General features: G+C 46.0%; 1 protein-coding gene across 1 annotated transcript in view; it reads right to left on the bottom strand.

Moving 5' to 3' along the window:
* LOC311108415 (fibronectin type III domain-containing protein 1-like) overlaps positions 1–13,164 on the bottom strand; it is a gene marked incomplete at its 5' end in the record, with an annotated part of 60,363 nt that overhangs the window by 38,852 nt on the left and 8,347 nt on the right. The window contains 8 exons of the mRNA XM_084151040.1: positions 351–1,594; positions 1,754–1,948; positions 4,668–4,775; positions 5,610–5,797; positions 5,972–6,089; positions 8,621–8,719; positions 8,875–9,153; positions 10,171–10,239. Of these exons, the coding sequence (XP_084007166.1) occupies positions 351–1,594; positions 1,754–1,948; positions 4,668–4,775; positions 5,610–5,797; positions 5,972–6,089; positions 8,621–8,719; positions 8,875–9,153; positions 10,171–10,239 (2,300 nt within the window). The remainder of the gene's footprint in view (positions 1–350; positions 1,595–1,753; positions 1,949–4,667; positions 4,776–5,609; positions 5,798–5,971; positions 6,090–8,620; positions 8,720–8,874; positions 9,154–10,170; positions 10,240–13,164) is intronic.

Genomic DNA, 13,164 nt, shown 5'->3' with positions numbered 1-13,164 from the left:
GTGTTGTAGTTGGTCTTCCCCCTCCCTCCCTCCTCTTTCCAGTTTTCCCTCTCTCCTTCCTCTCTCCTGTCTCCCCTCCCTCCATCCTCTCTCCTGTCTCCCCTCCCTCCCTCCTCTCCCCTGTCTCCCCTCCCTCCATCCTCTCTCCTGTTTTCCCTCTCTCCCTCCTCTTTCCTGTCTCCCCTCCCTCTCTCCACTGTCCTGTCTCCCCTCCCTCCCTCTGTCCTGTCTCCCCTCCCTCCATCCTCTCTCCTGTTTTCCCTCTCTCCCTCCTCTTTCCTGTCTCCCCTCCCTCTCTCCTCTCTCCTGTCTCCCCTCCCTCCCTCCTCTGTCCTGTCTCCCCTCCCTACCTCCTCTCTCTTGTCCTGTCTCCTGTCCTCCTCAGAAGAATGTGTAGTGAAAATGATCCGGGAACTGGAAGTGGGTTCTTCTTCTTTGGTGGCCTCTGCCTCTGTGACTTTGTAGTCATTGTAGTCGTTATTGTCCTGATGGTGTGTTGAGTGCTGTGTGTTAGGAGTGTGTGAGCCGTGAGTGTGTGATGTTTCTGGGATCTTGCCTCCGGTTGGTAGAGTGGACTGGGACATGCCGGCTGAAGTCGAGGCTGACCCAGGTTTGCGGAGTCCAGTCAGAACTCGACCATTTGGATTCCCTCGAGACAGGATCCCGGGTTTCCGCCTGCCATAACCATATCCACGGCCCGGCAGAGCAGACCCTCTTCCCACAGATGGTGCCTCGGTTTTGGGCTCTGAGACAGCCTGGTCTGGGGCAGGGGTTGAGGTGGAGGGTTTGGCCTCTGTGACACTGGGCTGGTCGTAGGTGTTTTTGCCCTCTGGGTAGTTGGTGACAATGTCGTCCTTCCTGATGGCTGCAGACTCCTGGTTGGGGGATGGGCTGGAAGATGAAGAAGATGAGGAGGAGGATGAGGAGGCGCTGTCCTTTTCTGAATCCTGTGTCTTTGGCTGGGACACTGTCCCTGAGCCTGATGTCCGGGAGAATGGTCTTCGTCTGCCAGAGAGAGGTTTGCGGAGAGGGTAGGAGGGTTTAGATGATGAGGAGCCCTCTGATGAGGGAACTTCTGTTTTGTCATCTACATCCTTCCCTCTACCTCTCCCTCTGACATAGCCCCTGTCCTCCTCAGGTGTAGAAGGAACAACATTGTTCTGAGTCACTGCTTCTTTCTTCTCCTCCATATCTTCGTTAGTGAGCTTCTCCTCCTCTTCTTCTGGAGTAGGTTCTGTTGTTTTGTTCTCCTCCTGTTCATCCTCTGTTTCTGTCTCTCTCCCCTTGTCTCTGGCTGAAGAGGTACCGGCTCCTAGTCGCTGATTGGTCGCCCCGTTCCTGACCGTGCCCCTCACATCTGAGAAGATGCTGTGATAGGAGCGTGTCTTGGTGAGGGGGCGTGTCCGTCTGGTGGCGGGCGGGGCAGATGTGGTCTGAGTGGGTGTGGCCGGCTCCTTGGTCACGTCTTCTAATTGGAGGTTGATGTCATCGTCATGGTAACTGTCCTGTTTGGACGTCCGAGAGGGGGTGTAGCTGGTTCTACGGCCGCCTTGGCTCTTGGAGTGATGAGTTGGCGAGGAGGCAACACTGCTGGCTGGCAGGTAAGATGGAGTATTAGTTAAGTGTACAAACCATTAGGACATTAGAAATGTAACCAACATCACGTACACAGGCACACACATGCACGCACGCACACACACACACACACACACACAATCACACACAATCACAAACACACAGTAGATGTGCTTACCAGTCCCTCCAGGCATGGCTACGCTAAAGGCTTTGGTCTGGGGGCCCTGGCCCCTCCTGTTGGTGGCCCTGATCTTGAAGATGTAGCGGTCCCCAGGCTGGAGGCCGTCTACGATGGCTGAGGTGGTGCTGCCGCGGTATGTCACTGACTTCATCCCAAAGGGTTTCATGGCAGGAGCATAGGACATGATGTACTCTGAGGGGAGGAGGACCAGGATCATATTACATATTGGCACCAACAGAAAACACTTGAGTAAATGAGGGACACAAAGTATATAGAAAGCAGGTGCTTCCACACAGGTGTGGTTTCTGAGTTAGTAAAGCAATTAACATCCCATCATGCTTAGGGTCATGTATAAAAATTCTGGGAAGGCCATTATTTTGGCCTTTATTTTGGCTACCATGGCTATGCCACAATAGGATGACAATGTCCCCATCCACAGGGTCACTGAATGGTTTGATGAGCATGAAAACGATGTAAACCATATGCCATGGCCGTCTCAGTCACCTGATCTCAACCCAATTGAACACTTATGGGAGAATCTGGAGCGGCGCCTGAGACTGAGTTTTCCACCACCATCAACAAAACACCAAATGATGGAATTTCTAGTGAAAGAATGGTGTCGCATCCCTCCAATAGAGTTCCAGACACTTGTAGAATCTATGCCAAGTTGCATTGAAGCTGTTCTGGCGTGTGGTGGCATATCGCTCTATTAAGACACTTTATATCAGTTTTTCCTTTATTTTGGTAGTTACTTGTACGTACAGTATGTGTTTATTAGAACTGAATATAATGTTGTTTAGTGTTGGTGGATTGATTAAGTAATGAGGTGGGAGTTTGATCAATTGATTAACTGATGGAGTGATATTGGTCAATATGGTGACTGATTGCATGATTGATTGTATTATTGTAGTGTTGTGCATCTTCAGGATGCCCAGCCCACATGGGCTTATAAGACACTGTATTTGCTGTAGCAAAATAAACAAATACCTTCCTAATATTGAGTTGCACCCCCCACCCCCCTTTTCCCTGAGAACAGCCTCAATTCGTTGGGGCATGGATTCTACAAGTTGTCGAAAGCTTTCTACAGGGATGTTGGCCCATGTTGACGCCAATGCTTCCCACAGTTGTGTCAAACTGGCTGGATGTCCTTTGGGTGCTGGACAATTCTTGATACATACAGGAAACTGTTAAGCATAAAAAACCCAGCAGCGTTACAGTTCTTGACACAAACTGGTGCGCCTGGCACCTACTACCATACCCTGTTCAAAGACACTTAAATAATTTGTCTTGCCTATTCACCCCCTGAATGGCACACATACACAATCCATGTCTCAATTGTCTCAAGGCTTAAAAATCCTTCTTTAACCTATCTCTTCATCTACACTGATTGAAGTGGATTTAAAAAGTGACATCAATAAGGGATCATAGCTTTCACCTGGATTCACCTGGTCGGTCTGTCATGGAAAGAGCAGGTGTTCTTAATGTTTTGTATACTCAGTGTATATACAGTATAAACATACGTTTATACGGTAGTGACAGACAATTGAGAAAACAAAACAAAATCCTTTCAAGTATACTTATCTTGTTGCATCTTCTAAGCTTTGGAGTTAAAATTTGCAACCAGGAAAACATCTTTCCTAAAATAGCCATTCAAGTTTTTCTTCATCTCTAATCCAGAATAATTCCTGTTTTCTTTGCAACATTTTATCAAACAGTAATAGCTCTCAAATTATCATACAAAGTACAATAACATTGCAGTTCATTCTCTACCTACCCTAAATCACAGACTGTACATAGTCACTCTTTTTCATCTATGGCATTGAACCTACCTACTTCAATTGACAGAGGCAGTATCCCGGTTCTCAACTGAGCACACAAGGACCTTTGGTTTCTGGTTAGGTGAGAGGTGATATAAGGTTCTAGATCGTGGTTTTTGATCTGGTTGTAAGTTCTGAGTTTTGGTTTTAGCCATATGTCAGTTGACCATTTTTCTTTGTAGCTTAGAGTTAACTTGTGTTTGATCATATTGACATTGCATAGTAACTTGTTTTGAAATATGTGTTGTAGATCAGCTTCCTTGAATATGGCATTGAGTTCCTTTCTCCAGGGGTAATTGTGTGTTTTATCCCAGTTAAAAAGCTCGTTTGTTATTATGTCTATTCCATAACCTAATCATTTCACCCCTCTGTCTTATTTCACTGGGCTCCCACCCCATGTCACCTTGAATAGCAAGGCTTGGGGCAAACTTATGCACTCCCAAAAAACATTGTATGGCTCTATTCTGAATATCGTTTGCTGTTTTGGATTCTATAAAACCCCAGATTCGAGCAGCATAGTTCACGATAGGACACACACATAAATTATAGAGCTGTGAATATGTACAATAGTCATGGTCTTTACAGATTTTCAGTTTACTTACAACAGACAGCAATGCTCTCCCTGCAGAATCTGATAAAGACTTTATACCCTCTTCAAAGGTCATACATTCATCAAAAAGGAAACCATGGTATTTATGTGAGCTAGTGTAGTTTAGGGGCCCTTGCTCCAAAAGTGAAGTCATTAATACTTCTTACTGTACCCTTTTTTCTGAAGTGCATTATCTGGGTTTTATCTTTGTTAATCATTCATCTCCATTTGGTACACCAGAGATTGACAGTGTTCAACATACATTGCAAATCAAACTCACTCTCTGCTTGGAGGACAATATCATTGGCATACAATAGTATCCCCAAAGTCATGTCATCTAATTCAACTCCAAGATTAGCAAGCTTGATTTGCGGGGCCAAGCAATTTAAAAAAAAATGTTTATTTGTCTACACATATATACTGCATATTATTTGAATGATTAATAAGAGGGATACAGTGAAGTCATCTGCTGAATGATCAGAGCGGTATAGTCTCATGTTCTGACCTCGTATCCTCCCGTTGGGTTCCTCGGGAGGGTCCCAGGTCGCCGTGACGGCAGTTCCCTTCCCTCTCAGTGGCTTCACATCAAAGTTCTCCGGAGGACCAGAGGGAGCTTAAGAACACAGAGGAAAAAAGGGATGGAAAAAAGGAGGAGAAATAACGTGTTCCCGAGAGAGAAAAAAGGAGCAAGGAGAACAGAAGAAGGAAAGACGCTACTTGTAACAGAAACAGTAGTGAAAAACTCAAGTCCTGTTATATGCCAGGCTGTAAACGCTGACATCTCCCTGAACCTTTACTTACTCAGTCAGAAGCAGCTATTTTTATTTTTTATTTTTTTTATTTAGCAGACGCTCTTATCCAGAGCGACTTACAGTTAGTGAGTGCATACATTATATATATTTTTTTTTCATACTGGCCCCCCGTGGGAAACGAACCCACAACCCTGGCGTTGCAAACGCCATGCTCTACCAACTGAGCTACATCCCTGCCAGCCATTCCCTCCCCTACCCTGGATGACGCTGGGCCAATTGTGCGCCGCCCCATGGGTCTCCTGGTCGCGGCCGGCTACGACAGAGCCTGGATTTGCTATGGCACAATACGAATGCTATGCTCATGACAGAGCAGCCAAATATACTGTATGACTCCAGTATCCAGGATCAGTAAGTGGAGGATGAGAGTGAAACGTTAACTGTGCTGAATTATGACATAAAGCAATGAGATTGAAACTACAAACTGGCAGAGGTTTTCATGAAGGATTGATTGAAGGGAACAATCTGAATGAAATATGGATGAACGCCAAAACCGGTTAGAACTATGATAATTTGTATGACACTGTAGGACTCATATGATTCTCAAGAAAATGCCATTTCCTCTCTTAGAAAATGGGACATTACATGTAAGACTTGGGTTTATCCTATATTTTCAGACAGGCAGTAAGACAACCTACCAGATTCTGGGGTCCTCTGGAACACGGACACACTCCACTTGCCGTGGTTGTCTCCCTGGGAGATTCGGACGGAGAACTCGTACATCCCATCAGCTGACAGGGTATCTATCAGCAGCCTCCTCTGGTTGGTCTCTTTGTACTCCCATCGAGCAGACTCACCCTTCTCCCTGTACTTCACTGTGTAGTGTCTGGAGAAAGGAAAATACATTACCTCTCTCACACACTCATACACTTACACACTCACACACACACACACACACACTCACACACTCACACACTCACACACTCACACACTCACACTCACACACACGCGCACACACGCACGCACACACACACACACAGAGACACGAGCCCACTCTCACCTGGAGCCACCAGGTAGGACCTTCTCCATCTCGATGGCTGGGTCCACCCAACTGATGAGGACAGACTGAGGGGACATGACCCTCACACCGATGTCTTTGGCCACATACTCCTCAGGCTCTGCATGGGGAACAAAGAACACTAAACATGGTCCAGAGGTCTAAGTAGAATTGCAGCCCATTATCAGCCTGAAAACATCATCCTGGAATGTCTTTTGAAAAAAGGTAAAATATTACAGTAGCTGTCGTTTTTCTCAATACAATTCAGGCAATGGGAAAGGATGAGTGCCACAGGATTGACGTTTATCTCAATACATTGCAGTCAATGGGAGAAGATGAGTGTCACAGGCTTGATGCCTAAGTGAATACATTGCATTCAATCGGGCAAGATTTGCATCACAACATGGACGCATTGAGAAAGGCATCACAGACATGATACCATCCTCTCTCTCTCTTTCCCTCCCTCCCTTCTCTCTTTCTCTCTCTCTCTCTCCCTTCTCCCTCCTCCATTATATCTCTTAACTTCTTCCCCCCCCTCCCTCTAATCTTTATCTCCTTCTCCCTCCTCTCTCTCCCACCTCCACCTCTCTCTCCATTTCCCCACCTCCACAGACAGTACATTGACGCATAGATATGATTCAACGGTATTGACACTTAAGTCAATACATTGCATTCAAGGCAAAAAGGTTGGTGATAGAGCTACGCTGGGTAAGTTGGTGAAAGATTCAGACAGACAGACAGACAGATAGACAGACAGATCCACTCACAGACAGACAGCGAGAGAGAGAGACAGAGAGACAGACAAACAAACAGACAGACAGGCTTCCTGTCCACATCCTGGCTCAACCCTAACCCTAGCAACAACCCTAACCCTAGCCCTCCACATCTTGACTCAGCTCTTGGAGTTAGGGTTGAGCCGGGATGTGGACAAGAAGTTAACGTTAGGGTTGTGGCTAGGGTTAGGGTTGAGCCAAGATGTGGAGATGAAGTGAGGACTAGGGTTAGGGTTAAGCAGGGAGATATGAAGCTAGGGTTAGGCTTAGGGTTGAGGCTATGCTTAGGATTGAGCCGGGATGTGGCCTGTCTGTCTGTCGGCCTGTCTGTCTGTCTGATCACAGGAAATGACATAAATATACACATTATTCCCAATATACCTTATATACTGTATATCTACACATTGAAATAAAATAAAACATCACAAATCACCCATAAAAACAGAAAAACAGTTATGAATTCTTGAATGAATTCTGAAGAGGATATTGGTCATTTTTTTTACTTGAAACTTGAAACTGTGTCTGTCTGTCTGTCTGCCTAACTGCCTGCCTGACTGTCTGAGTCTGTTTGTCTGTCTGTGTCTGCCTGTCTGTCTGTCTGTCTGTCGGCCTGTCTGTCTGTCTGATTACAGGAAGTGACTTAATTAGGGGTCATAGGGGTGGTTTCGAAGGGTTAAAAAGGTTTAATCTTCCCAAATGTTACATATTTATGACCGGGGGACCTTCATGACCCAGCAAATTTGAAGTAGACCCAAAAGCATTTTTGACCTCCATTGGAAGAAATGGTCTTGCAGTTCAAGAAGCTAAGAGCCTTGTTATGAATTCTTGAATGAATTCTGAAGGGGCTATTGGTCAATTTTTTAAAACTTGAAACAGTCTGTGTCTGCCTGCCTGCCTGCCTGCCTGCCTGCCTGCCCGCCTGCCTGCCTGTCTGTCTAACTGCCTAACTGCCTGCCTGTTGGCCTGCCTGCCTGCCTGCCTGCCTGCCTGCCTGCCTGCCTGCCTGCCTGTGTCTTCATGTCTGTCAGCCTGTGTCTGTCTGTCTGTCTGTGGGAGAGAGGAGCGAGAGGGCGAGAGGGAGTCAACAGACAGACAGACAGACAGACAGACAGACAGAGGGGAGAGAGAGGAGGGAGAGGGAAAGATGAGAGGAAGGGGAGGTAGGGAAAGAACGAGGGAAAGAGAATGGAGGGGGGAGGAGGGAGGAGGGAGAGAGAATAGAGGAGGAGAGAGAGAAGGGATAGTGAGGGAGAGGGTGAGAGAGGGGTGATGGGGGTGAAAGAAGGGGAAGGGAGAGAGAAGAGAACGAGGGGGGATAAAGAGGAGGTATGGAGTGAGAGAGAGACAGACATGAGATAAACGAGAAAAATGTCAACCCTTTGACACTCGTCTTTTCACATTGACTGCAATGTATTGAGAAATACATCAACCCTGTGACACCCATCTTGTCCCATTGACTGCAACATATTGAGAAAAACTCAACGCTGTGACACTAATCTTTTTAACCCTGTGACACTCATCTTTTCCCATTGACCACAATGTACTGAAAAAAACCTGTCAGCTACTGTGACATTTTACCTTTTTTCCAAAAACGTGCCAGGATGATGTTTTCCTGTGATATCATGTTGAGAATTGACTGAAAATAAGTGAAGTTACTATCATTCCTTAAATGCAGTCTGTTTTTACATCGCTACTGTATATTGGGAGAGGTGTTGAAATGGTTTAAAACTCTAAAATGTGTGTGGCTTGAGTGTTGCTTGAAGATGAGTTCCTCGCAGCTGTATGTAGTTATGGGTGGTTATAAAGGCTTCTAAGGATGTTATAAAGGCTTGCAAAGATGTTATAAAGGCTCATAAGGTGGTCATAAGGTATAACCTACCTGGGGGAGTTTTTTTGGTCAGGGTGGCCCTGTTGCTTGGCACGCTCCGCCCCGTGGCTCTCTGTGCCTGCAGTGATACCACATAGATGGACTCAGACGCTACGAATAGAGGGACATACCAGACACATAGGCCAGCGTTTACACACTAGGACACACTATGGATGGACACACTACACATAATGTACATACTGTTCACACAATAATATTCTAAATGAGGAGCAAACAGAGTGTGAGAGAGATCCAGATGCTCTTACCTAGTTTGGTGTTGTGTATGTTTCTCTGGTCAGCCTGTGGCTGGGTGTGGTGGTGGTGTTGGGACCTCTGGTCCAGCAGGGGTGTCCCTGCCCTGGCCCTCTCTGGCTGACGAGGGCCGGAGGATGATTGGGGAGGTCTCCGGATCTGCTGCCCCCTGGAAGAGGTCAGGCCTGACGGGCGCACCGTCCCATCAACCCCTGATCCTGTTCCTGTCCTCACAGGGATACTCACAGGGGAGTCAGGCCTGGGCCACACGTCTGGAGTAGGAGATGGACGAGCTGGAAGAGAGAGAAAAATACAGCTGAAGTTGAGTAAGATCATAAGGGACAGTATCTCAGGTTGACATGCTGAGGTAACTGTGTGAGGGCCAGTACCAAGTCTTAAGAAACGCTATTATCACTTCTATGAGTTTCTATCTCATCATTATGTTTTGAAATGTTTCAAATGCCATGGGGAACTTAGGGAAACTCCCCAAATGTCCTACTTTGCCAAAAGCCCTTCCTCTCCAATAATCAGTGTCTGAGACACTGTAACCATGGGAGATGTCACAACGTGGACACAGACAGGGACCAGGGACCACACAGTCTCTCAATGCTCCCACTTCCTGCTTCTTACTTCCTGGTGTAATCATATGATGTCTGACTCCAGCCTGGACAGCCATCTCAGACAGACAGCCAGACAATCCCCCAATCCGTCTTCACCTCCCTTCCCTTGCTTCGCTGGCGTGCCGAGTGATAGCACGGGCAACATAAGGAAAAACATTTCCCTGCCTTCTCCTCATCTCTCATCCCTCTGTATCTCATAATCATTGTCAGATGAAAGGCTCTCTGTCTTCTTTCCCTCAGAGTAAATGTATTCCTATGCAGCAGTGGTTGATACAGTCCTGACAAGTCAGACAGAGTAGATGTGGGCATAAGATAGGGTCAGACAGGGTTAGTCAGTGGACTTTATTACTTGCTGGATCAGTGAGGGAGAGATGAGAAGAGGAGAAGTGAATAAAATTAGAGGTCATAGGAGTTGGGATTAAAGGAGGATAGGACGAGAGGTCCTGGCACGACAAAGTCTGTATGTGAGAGGAGCATCGACTCAACAATCCTCCGACTGCCAGATATCAGCCTCTGTGTTTCCTGGAAGCCTGGATATCCAAGGTGCTACGGGCCAGGGCAGACATACCATTGGTTCGGTTAGATAGAGCCACTGCATAGACTCAGAGCAAAGGGAGAAGAGAGGGGACTGGGCTATGTTTCTCTGTCTAAAACTAAAATGCGAAGGAACACTATCCATTTTGGTGTTACCAGGAGATGATGCGTTGACAGGTGCCCCGTCCACCACTGCGAAGCCATCCAGTTTGACCCATTCACCACCTGGGGAACAGGTAAACATACACAGGTAAACCATAGGGTCTTTGAAATACAGGTGAGCTTTCTATTATGTACATATTATGTACATGTACATATTACCTCAATTACCTCGACTAACCAGTGCCTCCGCACATTGACTCTGTACCGGTACCCCCTGTACAGTGGGGAAAATAAGTATTTAGTCAGCCACCAATTGTGCAAGTTCTCCCACTTAGAAAGATGAGAGAGGCCTGTAATTTTCATCATAGGTACACGTCAACTATGACAGACAAAATGAGAAAAAAAAATCCAGAAAATCACATTGTAGGATTTTTAATGAATTTATTTGCAAATTAAGGTGGAAAATAAGTATTTGGTCAATAACAAAAGTTTCTCAATACTTTGTTATATACCCTTGGTTGGCAATGACACAGGTCAAACGTTTTCTGTAAGTCTTCACAAGGTTTTCACACACTGTTGCTGGTATTTTGGCCCATTCCTCCATGCATATCTCCTCTAGAGCAGTGATGTTTTGGGGCTGTCGCTGGGCAACACGGACTTTCAACTCCCTCCAAAGATTTTCTATGGGGTTGAGATCTGGAGACTGGCTAGGCCACTCCAGGACCTTGAAATGCTTCTTACGAAGCCACTCCTTCGTTGCCCGGGCGGTGTGTTTGGGATCATTGTCATGCTGAAAGACCCAGCCACGTTTCATCTTCAATGCCCTTGCTGATGGAAGGAGGTTTTCACTCAAAATCTCACGATACATGGCCCCATTCATTCTTTCCTTTACACGGATCAATCGTCCTGGTCCCTTTGCAGAAAAACAGCCCCAAAGCATGATGTTTCCACCCCCATGCTTCACAGTAGGTATGGTGTTCTTTGGATGCAACTCAGCATTCTTTGTCCTCCAAACACGACGAGTTGAGTTTTTACCAAAAAGTTATATTTTGGTTTCATCTGACCATATGACATTCTCCCAATCCTCTTCTGGATCATCCAAATGCACTCTAGCAAACGTCAGATGGGCCTGGACATGTACTGGCTTAAGCAGGGGGACATGTCTGCCACTGCAGGATTTGAGTCCCTGGCGGCGTAGTGTGTTACTGATGGTAGGCTTTGTTACTTTGGTCCCAGCTATCTGCAGGTCATTCACTAGGTCCCCCCGTGTGGTTCTGGGATTTTTGCTCACCGTTCTTGTGATCATTTTGACCCCACGGGGTGAGATCTTGCGTGGAGCCCCAGATCGAGGGAGATTATCAGTGGTCTTGTATGTCTTCCATTTCCTAATAATTGCTCCCACAGTTGATTTCTTCAAACCAAGCTGTTTACCTATTGCAGATTCAGTCTTCCCAGCCTGGTGCAGGTCTACAATTTTGTTTCTGGTGTCCTTTGACAGCTCTTTGGTCTTGGCCATAGTGGAGTTTGGAGTGTGACTGTTTGAGGTTGTGGACAGGTGTCTTTTATACTGATAACAAGTTCAAACAGGTGCCATTAATACAGGTAACGGGTGGAGGACAGATGAGCCTCTTAAAGAAGAAGTTACAGGTCTGTGAGAGCCAGAAATCTTGCTTGTTTGTAGGTGACCAAATACTTATTTTCCACCATAATTTGCAAATAAATTCATTAAAAATCCTACAATGTGATTTTCTGGATTATTTTTTCTCAATTTGTCTGTCATAGTTGACGTGTACCTATGATGAAAATTACAGGCCTCTCTCATCTTTTTAAGTGGGAGAACTTGCACAATTGGTGGCTGACTAAATACTTTTTTCCCCCACTGTATATAGCCTCGCTACTGTTATTTTATTTTACTGCTGCTCTTTAATTATTTTCTTTTTTCTTTTTTTTTACTTAACACTTTTTTTATTTCTTTAAAAACTGCATTGGTTAAGGGCTTGTAAGTAAGCCTTTCACTGTAATGTCTACACCTGTTGTATTCGGCACGTGGCAAATAAACTTTGATTTGATTTGATTTATTAGTACTGGAAAGTATGATGTTATTGTTACAGACATTTCAGTCAAGTTGTCACTCTCTCTCTCTCTCTCTCTCTCTCTCTCTCTCTCTCTCTCTCTGTTTCTCCCCATCTCTCTCCCTCCTTCTGTCTCTCTCCCTTTCCCTCTCTCCCTCTCTTCCTCTCCATCCGTAAGTCATATTATGGGCATGTTGTTATAATAGAGCGCTAAGTCTGGCCAGACGCATTAATGATGCAGAAGCAACATGGTGTTATTTACGGTGACTAATGCTGCTAGTATGCTGTGGGAACAGATCGATCTGCAAGGAGCACATCGTCTCACACACACGCGCGCGCACACACACAAGCGTCTGCACTGATTTATGTGAATAGTGTTGGATAGACCGCTGGGACCACAACACGACACACACACACACACACACACACACACACACACACACACACACACACACACACACACATCCAGACATACATGCAGTGAGCAACCACAACTTTGACAGATGGGGTACACAGACACACACACACGCATTGACGCACACACGCACAAGCTCAAGCACACACACACCTCCCGGTCCCTCCACACACACACACGCACACACACACACAGACAGAGAGTCAGTGATTAACCACAACACATGGGTTTGGGTTATTGGACCGAGGCTGAGATTGGAAGGGGAAAACAAGGGCTGGCCCCACGCTTGGGCTGCTGATGAAGTATAGCCCTGTGATGCCAAGCTCCAAGCTCAGAGGAAAATGGAATAATGACAAAAGCAGGCTTGGTAGCTTTTATACTGCAGCAACTGCTGCTGCCTATGTGTATAAACACTTCAGGTCTTGAATTGGGTTTTATAAGGTGAGATTAAGAATAACCAGAGAAACCCTTAAAGCCCAAAAAAGAATGCCCCAGTAAAAATCTAAAATAACTATGCTGATACTGCCTCTCAGTGCTCATGTTTTAGTTGGGGTTTGTTGT

Source organism: Coregonus lavaretus (assembly GCF_964263955.1).
Source record: "Coregonus lavaretus genome assembly, chromosome: 33".
Classification (NCBI taxonomy): domain Eukaryota; kingdom Metazoa; phylum Chordata; class Actinopteri; order Salmoniformes; family Salmonidae; genus Coregonus; species Coregonus lavaretus.
This window is presented reverse-complemented; position numbering and strand designations above follow the sequence as displayed.